At 48.5% G+C, this 15,342-nt stretch overlaps 2 protein-coding genes across 2 annotated transcripts in view; one reads left to right on the top strand and one right to left on the bottom strand.

Annotated features, from left to right (window-relative positions):
* CHD3 (chromodomain helicase DNA binding protein 3) overlaps nucleotides 1-6,295 on the top strand; it is an 88,211-nt gene extending 81,916 nt beyond the window's left edge. The window contains 6 exon segments of the mRNA XM_087946169.1: nucleotides 312-444; nucleotides 876-1,071; nucleotides 3,383-3,546; nucleotides 4,626-4,752; nucleotides 5,436-5,863; nucleotides 5,901-6,295. Coding sequence (XP_087802295.1) covers nucleotides 312-444; nucleotides 876-1,071; nucleotides 3,383-3,546; nucleotides 4,626-4,752; nucleotides 5,436-5,533 — 718 coding nt within the window. The 3' untranslated portion in view covers nucleotides 5,534-5,863; nucleotides 5,901-6,295.
* A 2,185-nt stretch (nucleotides 6,296-8,480) lies between these two features.
* LOC113426760 (uncharacterized) lies at nucleotides 8,481-10,613 on the bottom strand. Its single transcript, XM_026689160.2, has 2 exons — nucleotides 9,863-10,613; nucleotides 8,481-9,372 (listed from the first exon to the last, which is right to left on the bottom strand). The coding sequence occupies exon 1, from the start codon at nucleotides 10,586-10,588 to the stop codon at nucleotides 9,956-9,958; it is 633 nt and encodes a 210-aa protein (XP_026544945.2). The 5' UTR covers nucleotides 10,589-10,613; the 3' UTR covers nucleotides 8,481-9,372; nucleotides 9,863-9,955.
* Between the last annotated feature and the right edge of the window lie 4,729 nt (nucleotides 10,614-15,342).

Below are 15,342 nucleotides of genomic sequence, written 5' to 3'. Positions count from 1 at the left end.
ACCGCCTCCCGGTGATTGGACCAAAGTCACCCACCCAGCTTTCATGCCTAAGGTGGGACAACAGTCTTAAGGTCTCTATTTGTGTCAGAAGCATTGGCCCAAAGTCACACACACTTGTCTTCTTTTCCAAAGTTGTAGGTTCTTCAGTCTACCCGGCCAGCAGTGTGTGTGTGTGTGTGTGTGAGTGAGGTTTGGCTGAAAAAAACAACGATCTGGCCTTAGGGGGGTCGGGTGATCCCCTACTCTGAGCTCCTCGGGCCTCTCCTGTTCGCCACAAGTGGACCACTCCTTAACCACCACCCCTCCGGCAGACATGGCTACGCTCGCTGGCAGGACATTCAGAACGACAACCAGTTTGCCATCATCAATGAGCCCTTCAAGAGTGAAGCCAACAAGGGGAACTTCTTGGAGATGAAGAACAAGTTCCTGGCCAGAAGGTTCAAGGTGCGAATCCTCTTAGGGGAGCAGAGGAAGGGAGCAGGCCTCCTCAGGTTCTGAGGGAGGAATTATTTCTGCCTGCCGTCTTCTCACCATTTCATCCCTTGTTTCTTCGAATAGAACAGAATAGAAAATATGGAATGGAGTAGAGTTAGATTAGAGTAGAGTAGAGTAGAGTAGAGTAGAGTAGAGTAGAGTAGAACAGAATAGAATAGAATAGAAAATAAGAATAGAAAATAAGAATGGAATGGAATAGAACAGAGAACAGAACACAGAACAGAACAGATTATAGAATATAATAGAACAGAGCAGAATAAAATAGAATAGAACAGAAAAGAATAGAATAACTTTATTCTCACATTGAATGTACACTAATTGGCATACATTAAAAATGAATTGTGAAACATCATTAAAATGTGAAAATAAAACAATTCCAGCTCCTGGAACAGGCCTTGGTGATCGAAGAGCAGCTCCGCCGGGCCGCCTACCTGAACATGACGCAGGACCCCAGCCACCCGGCCATGGCCCTCAACACCCGCTTTGCCGAGGTGGAGTGCCTGGCCGAGAGCCACCAGCATTTGTCCAAGGAGTCTCTGGCCGGCAACAAGCCCGCCAACGCCGTCCTGCACAAGGGTAAGAGGCGGGCAGGTAGGCGGGCGCGGCGAGGACGGTCCACGTGACTCCCCACCCTCCCCCCCACCCAACCACACGCCCCTCCCCCCGGCCTCTTGTGTGTGATCCTTCTGTACCCCTGCCCCGCTTCCTCCTCCTCTGAATCCATTAAAGTGCTGTTGTGCTGAGCAAAGCCACGGTTGTGTGGTTTGTTTCCTTGGTCCTGCACTGTGTATCTTTGCTCTCTCTGTGTGCTTCTGCCGAGTATCCCACAAGTATCTCCGGAGAAATCTCCGTCCTCTCCTGAATTTTTCTCCTCCTCCTCCTCCTCCTCCCTCGCTTGATGAAAGCCACTCTTACCACCACCACCCCAAAAAACAACTCGAATGAGCATCTCGGGGTAGAAAAAAAAAAACATATTTGCTATCAAACATCAAACGGCTGGAAATATAGTGTTGGGTTAGAAAACCAGGTGCTTCTGGGATATCTAGCTGGGTGCCCTTCCAGTCTGCCTGGCCTGTGTTCACTGAATATTGTGAGTTGTCCCGATTTCACTGTTGTGCCCATCGCAATGTCACATCTCACATATATACATATACACGTATCTATCTGAATATACTAGAGAGAGAGAGAGAGAGAATAGGTAGGTAGATAGGTAGGTAGGTAGGTAGGTAGGTAGATAGGTAGGATAGATAGATAGGTAGGATAGATAGATAGATAGATAGATAGATAGATAGATAGATAGATAGATAGATAGATAGATAGATAGGCAGGCAGGTAGGCATAGATAGATGTATGGATGGATGGATAGATAGATAGATAGATAGATAGATAGATAGATAGATAGATAGATAGATAAGATAGGCAGGCAGACAGACAGACAGACAGACAATCAGTGCTGCACAAAATGCTGGTGCATTTCTCGAACATATCTCCATTTTGTTTCCCTGTCAATTTCTCTCGTCAATTTCACCATTCTCACGTGAGTATCGTCTACGTTTTAGCCTTGAATTCCCTTCAAAGAAAATTACAGGTTGTCAACTCATAAAATATTTCTCTGGTCTTTTTAGAGTTGCCAACAGAAAGGGAGGGGGAAGCAGTGCGGCAGCTTGGAAATCGCAAGTGCATTCCCTAAATAGTTTTTCAAAGATAGTAACTAGGAGACTGAAGTTTCTTGCCGAGCAAAGATCTAACTGGAGAGCCTGATTGATGGCTCTGGGCTATGGATGTGTCCCATTGGAGAATGTGAATTACGATACACCTCGAGGGGTGGGGGGGAAACCAGGGTCAAGGGTGACAATGAATGATGGGTCTCAGAGTCGGCTGCACCCAGGCAGTGCCGGACATGTTAACTCCCAATAAGTCCTTTTGAAGTTTTGGAAGTTTGGCTCGAGACTCAGGATTTAATTGGGGGGAACTGCCGGAATCCTGACACAGGTAGTCATTGACTTACAACAGTCTCTGTTTAGTGACCGAAATGACGACGGCACTGAGAAAAGGGGCTGGTTTTTCTATGTTTACAAGTGTAGCAGCGTCCCCCAGGGTCACGTGCTCAGAATTCAAGACGGTTGCCAACCGACTCAACTTTATGACGGTCGCAGCAGCCCCGGGCTCACGTGGTTCCCCTTTTGCGACCTTCTGACAAAGTCAATGGGGAAGCCAGATTCGCTTAACACCTGTAATTATTAACTGAACAACTGCAGTGATTCAGTTAACAACGGTTAGCGAGAAAAGCAGTATGGATGTCTCGCTTAGCAACAGAAAATTTTCAGCTCAGTTACGGCCATAAGTCAAGGACTACCTGTATTTCCTGCTTTTGGGCAGGTGGGCAGCCCATCTTGGTGGATGATGGCCTTCTTGGTCCAGCCCCTTCCCCTAGAATGGCTGGCAGGAAAAAGACTTAGCCAAGGGCTCCATCGCTGGAAATCTTCAAGAAGAGACTGGACAATTGTTTGTCTGGAATGGGACAGGATCTCCTGCTCGAAGCAGGGGGCTGGACTAGAAGACCTCCAAGGTCCCTTCCAACCCCGTGGTTCTATATTCTATGCAACCAAACCTCCTGAACTAAGAACAATTAACCAGTGGAACAGCTTGCCACTAGACATTGTGGGTGCCCCCAACACTAGAGGTTTTTAAGAAGAGCCCCTTGTGGTGTAGGGTCTGTCCTGCCTGAGCAAGGGAGTTGGACTAGAGGACCTCCAAGATCCCCTTCCTGATTGAGATTGGGAAGGGAAGGCCGTGCCCGGGAAGTGTAGCCAGCCAGGAAAAGGTCATCTGACGGATTTTGCTTTCTCTTCTGTCTCCTCCTCCTTCTTTTGGGCGGCTGGGCCAGTGCTGAACCAGCTGGAGGAGCTGCTCAGCGACATGAAGGCCGATGTGACACGACTGCCGGCCACGCTTTCCCGCATCCCTCCGATCGCTGCCCGGCTCCAGATGTCTGAGCGCAGCATCCTGAGCCGCTTAGCAAGCAAGGGGAATGAAACTCAGACCGTTCCGGTAAAATGCCAACCTTCTTTCTTTCTTTCTTTCTTTCTTTCTTTCTTTCTTTCTTTCTTTCTTTCTTTCTTTCTTTCTTTCTTTCTTTCTTTCTTTCTTTCTCTCTCTCTCTCTCTCTCTCTCTCTCTCTCTCTCTCTCTCTCTCTCTCTCTCTTCTCTCTCTCTCTCTCTCTCTCTCTGAATGTGAAATGTGTCTAGTTAACAAGGCTGCAAAATTCTTATTTAGTTTCTCTGCTTTTCCTGTTTGGCTGGGGCAGGAGTCGGCAACCCGCAGCTCTGGAGCCGCATGTGGCTCTTTCATCTCCTCTGCTGCGGCTCCCCATCGCCCGTCGGCTCCACAATTGATAGGGCTTTCTATTAGGACAGGTAGAGGAAAAAGGAGGCCGCGCTAGGGGGAGATTCTATGGTTGGGGGAACAGGACTTCCACTTGGCTCCAGAATTGAACCTGGGCGGGGGTGGTGGGGCTTCCAGACTTTTGTGGCTCTTTTGAGTGTTTAAGGTTGCCGACTCCTGGGCTGGGGGAGAAAACTCAATAGGCACAGAAAATGATAAGACATATAAATGAAATAAAAGGTCAAATTGGAAATGCTTTTTTTTCTGAAGGGACAGGCAGAACAGGGGAGGATGGTTGGGAGAGTCCCTTTTTGCCGGGTTTGAACTCCCAGGCCCCTTTCCGCTGGCTTTTCATCTGCAGGGCAATTGGAACTTAAGATTTTATTATTTTATTTTGCTTTTAAACTTTTTAAAATGTATTTTGTCATCTTGTAATGCAGCGACTCGGGGTGGCTAATGAGCTAGCTTCCTTCCTTGCTTCCTTGCTTCCTTCCTTCCTTCCTTGCTTCCTTCCTTCCTTCCCCTTCCATCCTTCCTTCCTTGCTTCCTTCCTTCCTTGCTTCCTTCCTTCCCCCTTCCTTCCTTCCTTCCTTCCTTCCTTCCTTCCTTCCTTCCTTCCTTCCTTCCTTCCTTCCTTCCTTCCTTCCTTCCTTCCTTCCTTCCTTCCTTCCTTCCTTCCTTCCCTTCCATCCACACCTCATCTCATCTATCTCCTTCCTTCCCCTCCTTTCTTTTTCTTTCCCAGGCCTTCCCTCCGGGACCCTACGCCACCCCGCCTAGCTTTGGGGTCTCCTTCGGTGCCACCCCCGGCGGGGGCCTGCCCACCTTGGGGGCCAACTACAGCCAAATGCCAACTGGCTCCTTCATAACGGGTGAGTTGGGGGTGAAGGGGGCAGCAGGCTTGGGAGTCAGTGCTGGCATGGCTGGGAGTTACACAAAAACCAGACAGTTATGAAAGCACCACCATGTCGTGCGCAGGAAGGGAATCCTCAACTTACAACCACAACTGATTCCCATTGCTGAGCAAGGCCGTCGTTCATTTGAGTTTTGCCCCCGTTTTATGGCCTTTCTTGCTCTATTTGGCCAGGGAATCCCAGAATCCTGGTTCAATTAATAACACAGTTGTTAAGTGAATCATTGGCTTTCCCAATGGCTTGTCCGAAGGTTGCAAAAGGGACTCCAATCATCATAAATAAGCACCTTGAATTTTGATCATGTGACACCCCCCCCCCCCGGGGATGATACTACGGTCGTAAGTGCGAAACACGGTCCTAAGTCCCTTTTTTTACAGTGCCATTGTGACTTTGGATGGACACTAAACGAATGGTTGTAAGTCAAGGACTACCTGTAATAAAGGCAGGATATAAGATTTAACAAATATATATATATATTTATAAATATTTTGGGCAAACCAATTACCGAGAGATTCGGAAGCGACAGAACTCTTGCCTTTTCTCTCTCTCTCTTTTCCTCCCTTTCTTTTTCCTCCCCCTCTATTTCTTCCTCTTCCTCTCTTCCTCTTCCTCTCTAACCCACCCCTCAACTATCGTTGCAGCCAACGGGCCCCCCGTGATTGTGAAGAAGGAGAAGGAAGGCGAAGGCTTGGAGAAGAAAGAAGCCAAAAGCGGGGAGGTGATTTGCATAGACGACTGAGGGGGGGGGCGCCGCGGGGGGGGAGGGGCGGAGCGGATGGGCCACCTGCCCCTACCTGCGCTGGCCCCACTTCTGCCCCAGGGGCCCTCCAGCCTCTCCTTTTTTTTGATTTTCGGATTATGTGAATGGCTTTGGGCCTTGCCAGTGATTCCTGCCCCAGCCTTGGATTCGAATTCCTCCCCCCAAGCCCCTCCCCTTCCTGCTGGGGGCGGGGAGCGGCCGGCCACACCTGGAAATCTATCCCCCGGTGGACTTATAAGACTGACCAAGAGGTACTCAGGACCGAGCTGGTTTGTATCCCTGGCTCGCGGTTCCGGGTCGGGTCGCGGGGTGGTGTGTGTGTGGGGGTGGAGGGCAAACTTAAAAGAGCTAGGACCAAGGTCGCATGGGGCTTGGACAGGGGAGGGCGGCAGCCTGCTGCCCCCTCCCCAGTGTCGAAATTTTTGGAGAAGCACTGCAAAAGGGACTCTTTATAAATATGAATATATATATAATGTATACACACTCATGCTGTATGTTTAATCCCCTTTCCCCTCTTTTGAGCCTGGCTCCCCGCCGGGGGTGGGGGGTGGGGAACGCAGAGACCCTCCTCCCCGAACCACAGTTTGTGTGGGGGATCCCACGGGCCACCCGCTCCAGCCAGAACTTTGGGGGGGGGGCCTGCCCAGATAATGCCCCCGCTTTGGGAGGGGAAGTCCCGTTACTCCCCTTCGCCTCCCCCCTGTGAAAGCGAGCCGGTTTTTGGGGGGGTGGGGAGAACAGGGTGGGATGGGGTTTGGGGGGTGGGTGGGATGGGAAGAGGCCAAGCTGCACTCCTGGATGGGTTGCCGAATTTTGAGTCACTTCTTGTTTAAATCTTGCAGAATAAAGGCACTGTTTCCTTGGCTACATAAGCCCCCCGTTTGCACCTGCCTCTTCTGTTTAGGGCAACTACACACACACACACACAAAACACCCCGAGGCATTTTGGCTCCGCCCCAATCTTTTTTCACCCCAAAATTGGAGGGATGCTAATAAAGACGCAGTTGGGGAGAGGGGGGGTTAGTTGGGGGGTGCGTGTGAAGGAATAAGCTTGCTCAGGTCTAGCCGTTGGTGCCTGGCACCATTTCTCAAATATCAAATATTTTTAATATTTTTTAAAACGGTCTTCAGAGTTTTACTTTACTTTTTTACTTTACTTCCCAGTAAAAAGAAAAAAAAGGGGGGCGGGGGGGGGGGAATCAAGAGTCACGTGACCATAGGATACTGCAGATGTCCTAATTTGAAGGACCCCCTTTCCGCAGTTCCATCTGTGTGACCCAACAGGGCAGGGGAAGTTAGGGGTCCCCTCTGGTGGGATAGCCTCCTCCGTGGTGGCTCCTCCCTGTTATTTGAAGGACCGTCGTGAATCTGTGGGGGGAGAGGAGCTTGAACCTGAGAGATTGAGGGGGCGGGGGGGTGGAAATTGGGGAAGGGCAGGGCCAGTCAGGCCGAGGCATTTCAGGATTAGAACCGCTTGTAGAGACAGGAACAGGGACAGAGGATGAACACGAGAGAGATGGAACTCGCTCAGGGGATGAGCAAGGACCGACTTCTCCTCCTCCTGATCCGAGAGCGAAACACAGTGCAGACAGACCCGACTACTCAGGAGCAGAGCACCCCACCCCTCTTCACAAGGCACACGTGGGAAAACGAGGCTCCAGGAGAGGCTGTGGGGAGGGGGCTTTTGTTGGGGGCAAACGCAGAGCCCCTGAAGCGTTGGATGCCCAAACGGTTGAACTTTCCAAGAGCCCTTGCATTATTATTTCTGGGCCTGATTCCCTGGGTCCTTTGCTTCCTGAACTCCTCGGTTTCCCCTGCTGGATTGATTGCGGTGCAGCCTTGGGTGTACGCATCATGGCTTTTTATGGCTTTTATATTGGGTTTCTATTCTTGTCAGCCACTGAGGGTTAAGTTAGGGGGGCGATACAAACGCCCTTAAACAAATGGCTACCGTCAGATGACTGGGGCAAACATTGGAATTTTAAAACCTGGGTCGTAAGTACTTTCTTTGCCTTTGTAACTTGGAACAATAAGCAAGCAACCGGTCATTAGGCAAGGACCGCCTGTATTGCTAGCACATTACGAGCCAGCCTATTGTGACTTAAAAAAAAAAAAAAAAAAAACTAGCAGGGAAAACTGGTTAAACATGGTAAAATGTCCTACAGCCACAATCCCAGTTTACTCACTGTAAAAGTTTCCATCTTAATTATATGTAAACCCTAATTGCAAGTCCAGGAAGATTCAAACGACTTGACACAGCACAATTTTTACCCTCTGAAATAGGAATCGCTTCACTTGTTCAGCTAAAATTGTGGCTTAGATGACTCTTCAGAAATCTGGAGGCTTCCCCATCCCCCAAAAACAACCCTCCCCCCTCCAAATTTGGGGGCTAACTGTCCAATTAGTTTCCCCCCCCCCCCAAAGGTGTTTTCCCAATTGGCCGTTTGGAAAATGAGAGGCTCTTTCTGGCCTCCAGAAGCTTTGAGTCACACATCCCGCCGTGCCTTGTGCCGTTGGGGTATGTACAAGTTGCCTGTAGCAACGGCCCAGGGCGGCATCTCCGGCGTAGTGACTCAGTGGCTTCCCGTGCATCCAAAGCGGGGCAAGGTCATGCGAGGTATGGGAAGATTATAGGTCGGGAGCTGTTTGCAAAACAGGATATGGCTAGAGGAAGCTTGCAGCTGTGGCTTCTCCACCTGGATCAAACTCGAAGCTGCAGGAAGATGGCGGCATCGCAAAATCCTTTAGGAGAGTTTCCTTTCTCCCCCGCCCCCCCATTGTTACAACCCATTGCAGCACATGGCCTGGGGAATTGGTTATACGTGCTGACTGTATAAACCACAAATGTTGGCTGGTTGTGTTTCTGCCTTAGCCGCAGAGGCAGCACCCCTTTCAATCATGTCACCAGCAAAAAAATATATTTCCAAATCATGGTTTATTCACATTAACAATAATACCTTCAGCTGCCAAATGATAGCAGGATATAAATATTAAATTAGGAAGGGTTTTCAAACACATTTCACAGAAATGGATTCTTTTTTTAAAAAAAAAAAAAACATATACAGCATTTGAAAGTAAGTGGCAAGATCTCACAAGAGCTCAGTCTACAGAGGGAAATACATACAGGAGCAGAAAAAAGGACCCTTTCCCAGTTCATAATTCATACAAACAAAGATATCCTGACAAAAGACACAACTCAGTGATCTTACTGAAAACAATCACAAGGGAACATTTATCTCTGGGGAGAAAAAAAAATAAAGTTGTTTTCTCGGGAGCTGTTGAAACTTTGGACATATTTTATTTCAGTTCCTCGTCTAAGAAACCAAACAAGATCAAGAGGTCAAGTTTCCTCCTCCTACAGACCAGAGATATTCCTAAAAGTCAGGTTTGATGTTTTTTTTTCCCCATTTCAGGTCTATGATGCAAAGAAAGTTCCAATCCAACCAGAGAAATAAGATTCCTGGAAAAAAAAAGTCCATTCTGCTTCTGGAGGCAACTATTAATATAAATTAAGTCTTCACAATGTTTTAAATGTTCTTCGTGTTACAGAATAATTTCCTCTGCTGGAACTCCTGCAGTCACTTGTATTTCACAGTGAGAAGTGGTGAAATAATTTCTGTCCATTCTTGGGCCACTGTCAACATTGGCCCCCTAGTAACCCAAAAAGACAACATCCTGGGAGGACGCAGCTACCTTCTCCAGATAGCCAGTCCCCTTGATACAAATTGACCACAAAAATACTTTTTGTCCGTGCACAGTGACCATGGCTTTTCAGACGACATAGCAAGTCACGAGGGCCAAGTCCTTCATTCCCGAACCTAAGGGAAGAGAATGACTGACATTAACAGAGAAGAAAGCCTGCAATTCCTTCAGCAAAGTGGGGGCGGGAAAGAGAGCCAGCTGGGGAATTCTGGGAGTTGAAGTCCACAAGCCTTAAATTCAGGGCTCTCCAACTTTGGGCCCCTTTAAGATAGGTGGACTTCAACTCCCAGAACTCCCCAGCCAGCCAGCCATGCAGGGTAACTTTCTTAAAGAGACGGCAGACATGCAGTAAGCGTAATAGACCTTGACGTCAGCACAAGCGGGGCGGGGGGAAGAGAGCTGGCTGGGGAATTCTGGGAGCTGCACACAAAAGCTCCAACAAGCTAACATCGAGGGGGCGCTCAAGCCAGGTTCGAGGGCTTTGGGGTGCTGCAAACTGCTCCCTCCGCAAAACGCGTCCTGCACGCACCCGGCAGCCCGTCAACCTCATGCAAGCCAGCGTTATTTTCCCCCCTCCGCCTCCCTTCTCTCGGGAAGGTCACTCACAGTTGATTGGTTGCTGTCTCCGCCACGTGGAGCCGGAACCACCACGTACCCGCCCTCTCCCACCGCGCGCATGCGCTTGGCCTCCTCCTCCCTTTAGGAGTTTTTTAGCGTCCGCCAGGGGCGCCATTGTATGACCTCGCCATTCTCATTCTCTTCCTCTTCTTCCTCCTCCTCCTCCTCCTCCTCCTCCTCCTCGTCGTCGTCGTCGTCGTCGTCGTCCTCGGTAAAGCTCTCCAGACAGGCGGGATGGTCCTGTTCTCGCTTCTGGAGCATGACCTGCTGCCAGAGTTCGCTGACGATGGGCGGCATGATCAGCCGCCGCCTCCAGCCGCCGGTGTAGCGCCTCAGGCCGGCCGTCACCGTCTTGCTGCCCGCGCGGAGGGAAGTGATGGTCCGACAGTAGGGGCACATGACCTGCTCCCACCAGCTCTCGCGGGCCAGCCGGCAGATGCAGGCGGTGCAGATCACATGGCGGCAGCACGAGGGCTTCCAGGAGCCCCGCGTGCTGCCCAGCTGACGGGGCGCTCGCTCGCAGCAGTCGTAGGGCATGCAGCAGATGCCGCACTCCAGCTCAGACATCGCTTCGCTTGCACCCGCAGCCTCCGCCATGCTTCTTCCTCCGCCGCCGCCGCAACCGAGTCCACTAATCGAACGCGCTCGCTCGCTTGCCCTCTTACTGATATAGTCGCGTGGAGCCCTCCCGAGCCACGCCTCTGGACGTTCCATCCAATGAGGAGCGGGGCGAGGCAGCCGCACCCCCCGTTCTTGTCCAATCAGAAAGGGGGCGGGGGGGGAGGGACGACGACGAGGACACGCCTCCCCTTACTCGCGCGCTTTTCTTTAGGCGGGAAAAGCGGGTTGCATGCCGCTAATGGGTGGTGAAAGCAAAAAGGGGGCGGAGCTTGAGCCGAGGCGAATGGAATGGCTGAGGTTTGGTCAGGTAGAAGTCGGTCTGTTGGGCTGGGCTCACTTAAAGAGCTGCGTTGAATTTAGCCTTCCCGGCACACCAGCAAAGCCGGTGGAGGATTAGCTGGAGGATTCCGTGATTCACTTAAGAGCTCGAGTGATTTGCTTAACAAAATGGGAATTAAAAGGCTTTTGCAAACTTGGTTGCAGCTCAGTTTAACAACTACCTTGCTTAGCAACTCAGGTTCTGGTCGCAACTGTTTCATAGAATAACAGAGTTGGAAGGGGCCTTGGAGGTCATCTAGTCCAAACCCCTGCTTGAGCAGGGGAGTTTATTCCAAATATTAGCCTCTACCTAGGATTAAACTCACAGTCTCCTCATTGTGAGGCGAGAGCTGCATTCATAAGTCAAGGACTCCCTTTCTACAACATAACCAGTATCTGCAGTCAAGCAACCTAATGCAAAAACCCAAACAGCATTTCTTAGTGCAATATATGCTGTACCAGGTTCTCTCCTGACTGAGAATTAATAATAATAATAATAACAATAATACATTTATTTATCTCCTTTATTCATTAAACATGAAACTCAGCCAACTGAGCATTTAAAATGTATCACAAATATAATTGACTGGCGCTGATGGTTGATACGGGTTTTTATAACAATACATTTTATTAGTATTCTTGGTATTGATATTAATATTAATGTTTTTGTTATTGTTTCGTGCTTAATGAATAAATGATAATATAATAATATATTTATTGTCACTTTGAATGTACACTAAGCGGTGTACATTAAAATGAAATTTTGCTGCAAAGAGCTCTCAAAGGGTCACCACCTCCAATATACACTACATAAAACATAACAAAATAAATAAATTCAGAATTATGCATATACCCACATACTTATACCCCATGATGATACCCCCCCCCCCAGTATTCCCAGTCAACCCAGGCTGGGGATAATGGGAGATGGTGTTCCCCAGCTGCATGTTGCTGCTGGACCCCCACATTGATCTGTGGCTCTGCTTCTATTTTTTATTTAAAATTAGCTTAGACTGGGTTTTTCTCCACTACTACTGGTTAAATTAGTGCAGCCAAGATAGGAATTTTAAATAGTTTCCAATTATTGCAGTTGGTCAAGTATTCTGTAACACACACACACACACACACATGCACACACACACATGCACACACACACACACACACACATGCACACACACATGCACACACACACACACACACTGTCTTCCTATCATCTTCATTTAATGACCCCCAAATCCCTTGCAACTGAATGGAGCTAGCAGTGTTTTAATTGCCAGATGCCCTTCCTGTGGCCAATGTGTAGTTTTTTTCAGACACACAGAGTATGTATGTATACCTTTGTATTGTCTGTTTACCTACAGGTAGTTCTCGACTTATGACTATAATAGAGTTCAAAATGTATATTGCTAAGCAAGACGTTAAGTGAGTTTTGTCCCATTTTATGACTTTGCTTGTCAGAAGGCCCCAGAAGGACATCATGTGACCCGGGACTCTGCAACCGTCATAAATATGAGTAAGTGGCCACCAAAATCTGTTCAATTTTTAAAAATTTCTTGAATTCAGTTCTGAACGTAATTTGCAATTCTGGCTAATTTTGTAGCCCAGAAGCCCTTAAGTCATTTCAGAAAGTTACTGCTGCAGACTATATTTTTTAACATGGCAGAAAAGTAGAAGGATCCTGTAGTGTATTCAAATACAGACTTCTAATACTACATTCCTATTGGTTAGTTAATACAGCATAACGATTGGTTAAGAACAACTAGTTCCGATTGGCCACATAAGCGGCGGAAGTTTAAACATATGCCATTGGTTGGCGAGCCGCGAGCAGCCGCTATAAAAAGGGCTGCCGCGGCTCGACTTTAGTTGAAGTTACTGGTTGCTAATAAAGAGCTGATTTCAACTCCGGTATCCGAGTCTGCTTTGTCTTGGCGATAGAACACTGGCGACGAAGGTGGGATTGAAGAGACACAGGCCGTAAGCACGTGGCAACGATAGCTGAAGGACCAACGAGATGGCCAGCAACAATTTGCCTCCTGCACCGTTCAACCCAGCCGAAGAAGACTGGGAGTCATACATTGACAGATTCCTGATGTTCTTAGAAAGCAACGAACTGCAAGGAATCACCGACCAGAGAAAGAGAGCCGTATTTCTAACGCATTGCGGCCCAACTATATTCAAAATGGCCAAGGCATTAGCAAGACCAAATGATGTTAAACAGATGGCCTGGCCAGACCTAAATCGGATGCTGAGAAACCATTACGCGCCGGTCGTGTCCAATCTCATTAGAAGACACGAATTCTACAAGCGCGACCATCTAGAAGGTGAGAGTATTGGAGACTTCGTAGCAGCATTAAGAGACATGCGGGGGGGCATGCGAGTTCCTCAACATGGATGAAGCCATGAGGGAACGCATAGTCCTTGGACTAAGAGACGCAACCCTACAGAGCAAACTGCTAAACCGACCCAACATCACCGCAAACGAAGCCATTGCTGAAGCAACTGCCGCTGAAGCCGCAAAGAAGTCTGCAGCAAAAAGGAAGCAGATGAATACAACGAACAGTCCGATCCTGAATAAAGAGAAGAAAACAGAGAGAGCCCAAAACCACGCTGCCACAACCTCTCACCATGAAGATATATCGAATCCTCAACCGATCTCGAAGATGAAGACGAGGAGGTAAACAGACTCCATTCAGAAAGAAACTGGAGAGAGAAACGAGGGAGAAAACCTGAATTTCAGTGTGCGGGTTGCGGCAGAAACCACCCGAGGTCTGAATGCCGATTCTTGGATGCCACATGCCGGCATTGTGAAAAACGGGGGCACATTGCGAGGGTCTGCCGAAACAAAAAGAGCTATAGTCCAAAGAGACACGGCAGTACCCCCCCCCCCCAGAAACAAAGAAAGGCCAACCGGAAGTCGCTGGAGCCGAGAGCATAGAAATCAATGGCTCAACGAAAAGGAAGAAACGCATCAGACAATCACTATTGGGACGGCCAGAACAACAAACACTAAGAAGGTTCAAATCAACGTCCTGATAGAAGGCGAGCCATGTGAAATGGAAGTAGACTCCGGTTCGTATTTATCAGTGGTATCATGGAACACAATAAAAAGTTTGATACCAGACATAAAACGTAGAGAACTCGAAGAGCAAAGCCTGATCATCAAAGACTACCAGGGTAACAAGATACCAGTAGTGGGACTGGGACATTTCAAAGTAAGATTTAAGAAACACACCGAAATTCTTCCATTAACCATTGTTGACAGAGATCGCCCCAGCCTGCTCAGGTTAGAATGGTTCGAACCGCTCAGAATCGAAGTGACAGGGATCAACAGCATCACCATGACAGACTGGGAGAAAGACCTGATGGAGGAATTCCATGACGTATTCGACGGGACCTTAGGCAAGTACCGTGGGACCCCTATATCATTTAACTTAAACCCGAATGTAGCCCCCATCAGGCTTAAAGCCAGAAGGGTACCCTTTGCACTAAGACCAAAAATTGACGAGCAACTAAACAAGCTAATCGCTCAGGGGGTGCTAGAGCCAACCGACTACGCCAGATGGGAAACCCCAATTGTGACTCCCATAAAACCTGACAGGTCCGTGCACATCTGTGGTGACTATAAGGCCACCCTGAACCATGCATTGCAACAGAGCGCATATCCCGTTCCGGTAGTCCAACACCTGTTGCATTCATTGGGGAGAGGAAGGATTTTTGCGAAGCTCGGCCTCGCACAGGCATATCAACAATTACCCGTTGATCCTGAGACAGCAGAGGCGCAAACCATCGTAACGCATAGAGGAGCCTTTAAATGCAATAGATTACACCGGTGTCAGCGTGGCCCCTGGCGTTTTCCAGAGCCTAATGGAACGCCTCCTCCAAGGATTAAAAGGGTGGTTCCCTACTTCGATGATGTACTAATATCAGCCGAAGACAAAAAACAACTAAAAGACCGATTAAGGGCAGTTTTGGCAAAATTTAGAGAAGCCGGACTCAAAGTTAAAAAAGAAAAATGCCAACTTGCCACAAACCAGGTCGAGTTCCTGGGATACCTTATAGATGAAGCAGGAATCCACCCCACAAAAAAAAAAAAAAAACGAGCGATAAAGGAAGCTCCCAGACCAAAAACAAAACGGATTTACAAGCATTTTGGGGACTCATTAATTTTTATCATGTCTTTCTGCTACAGAAGGCAACAGTAGCGGAACCACTGCATAGACTCCTCGATAAAAAAGCCATTTGGAAATGGGGCCACCAAGAGGAAACAGCATTCCAAAAAATTAAAGACTTAATCACATCAAAATCTGTATTGATCCAATGCAGTAACACACTACCTCTAACTGTCACCTGCGACGCTTCACCCTTCAGAATAGGTGCAATACTTAGCCACACACTACCAGACGGCAGAGAAGCACCGATCGCCTTTTATTCCAAGACGCTGTCCAAGACCGAAAGAAACTACAGCCAACTGGACAGGGAAGCCTTGGCAGCCATCTCGGGGGTGAAACGTTTCCACGAATACCTATACA

This window comes from Notechis scutatus, chromosome Z, assembly GCF_049901735.1.
Source record: "Notechis scutatus isolate UNSWTSFEM ecotype Mainland chromosome Z, rNotScu1.2, whole genome shotgun sequence".
Taxonomy (NCBI): domain Eukaryota; kingdom Metazoa; phylum Chordata; class Lepidosauria; order Squamata; family Elapidae; genus Notechis; species Notechis scutatus.
Note: the sequence above shows the minus strand (reverse complement) of the source record. Positions and strands in the feature narration are given on the sequence as shown.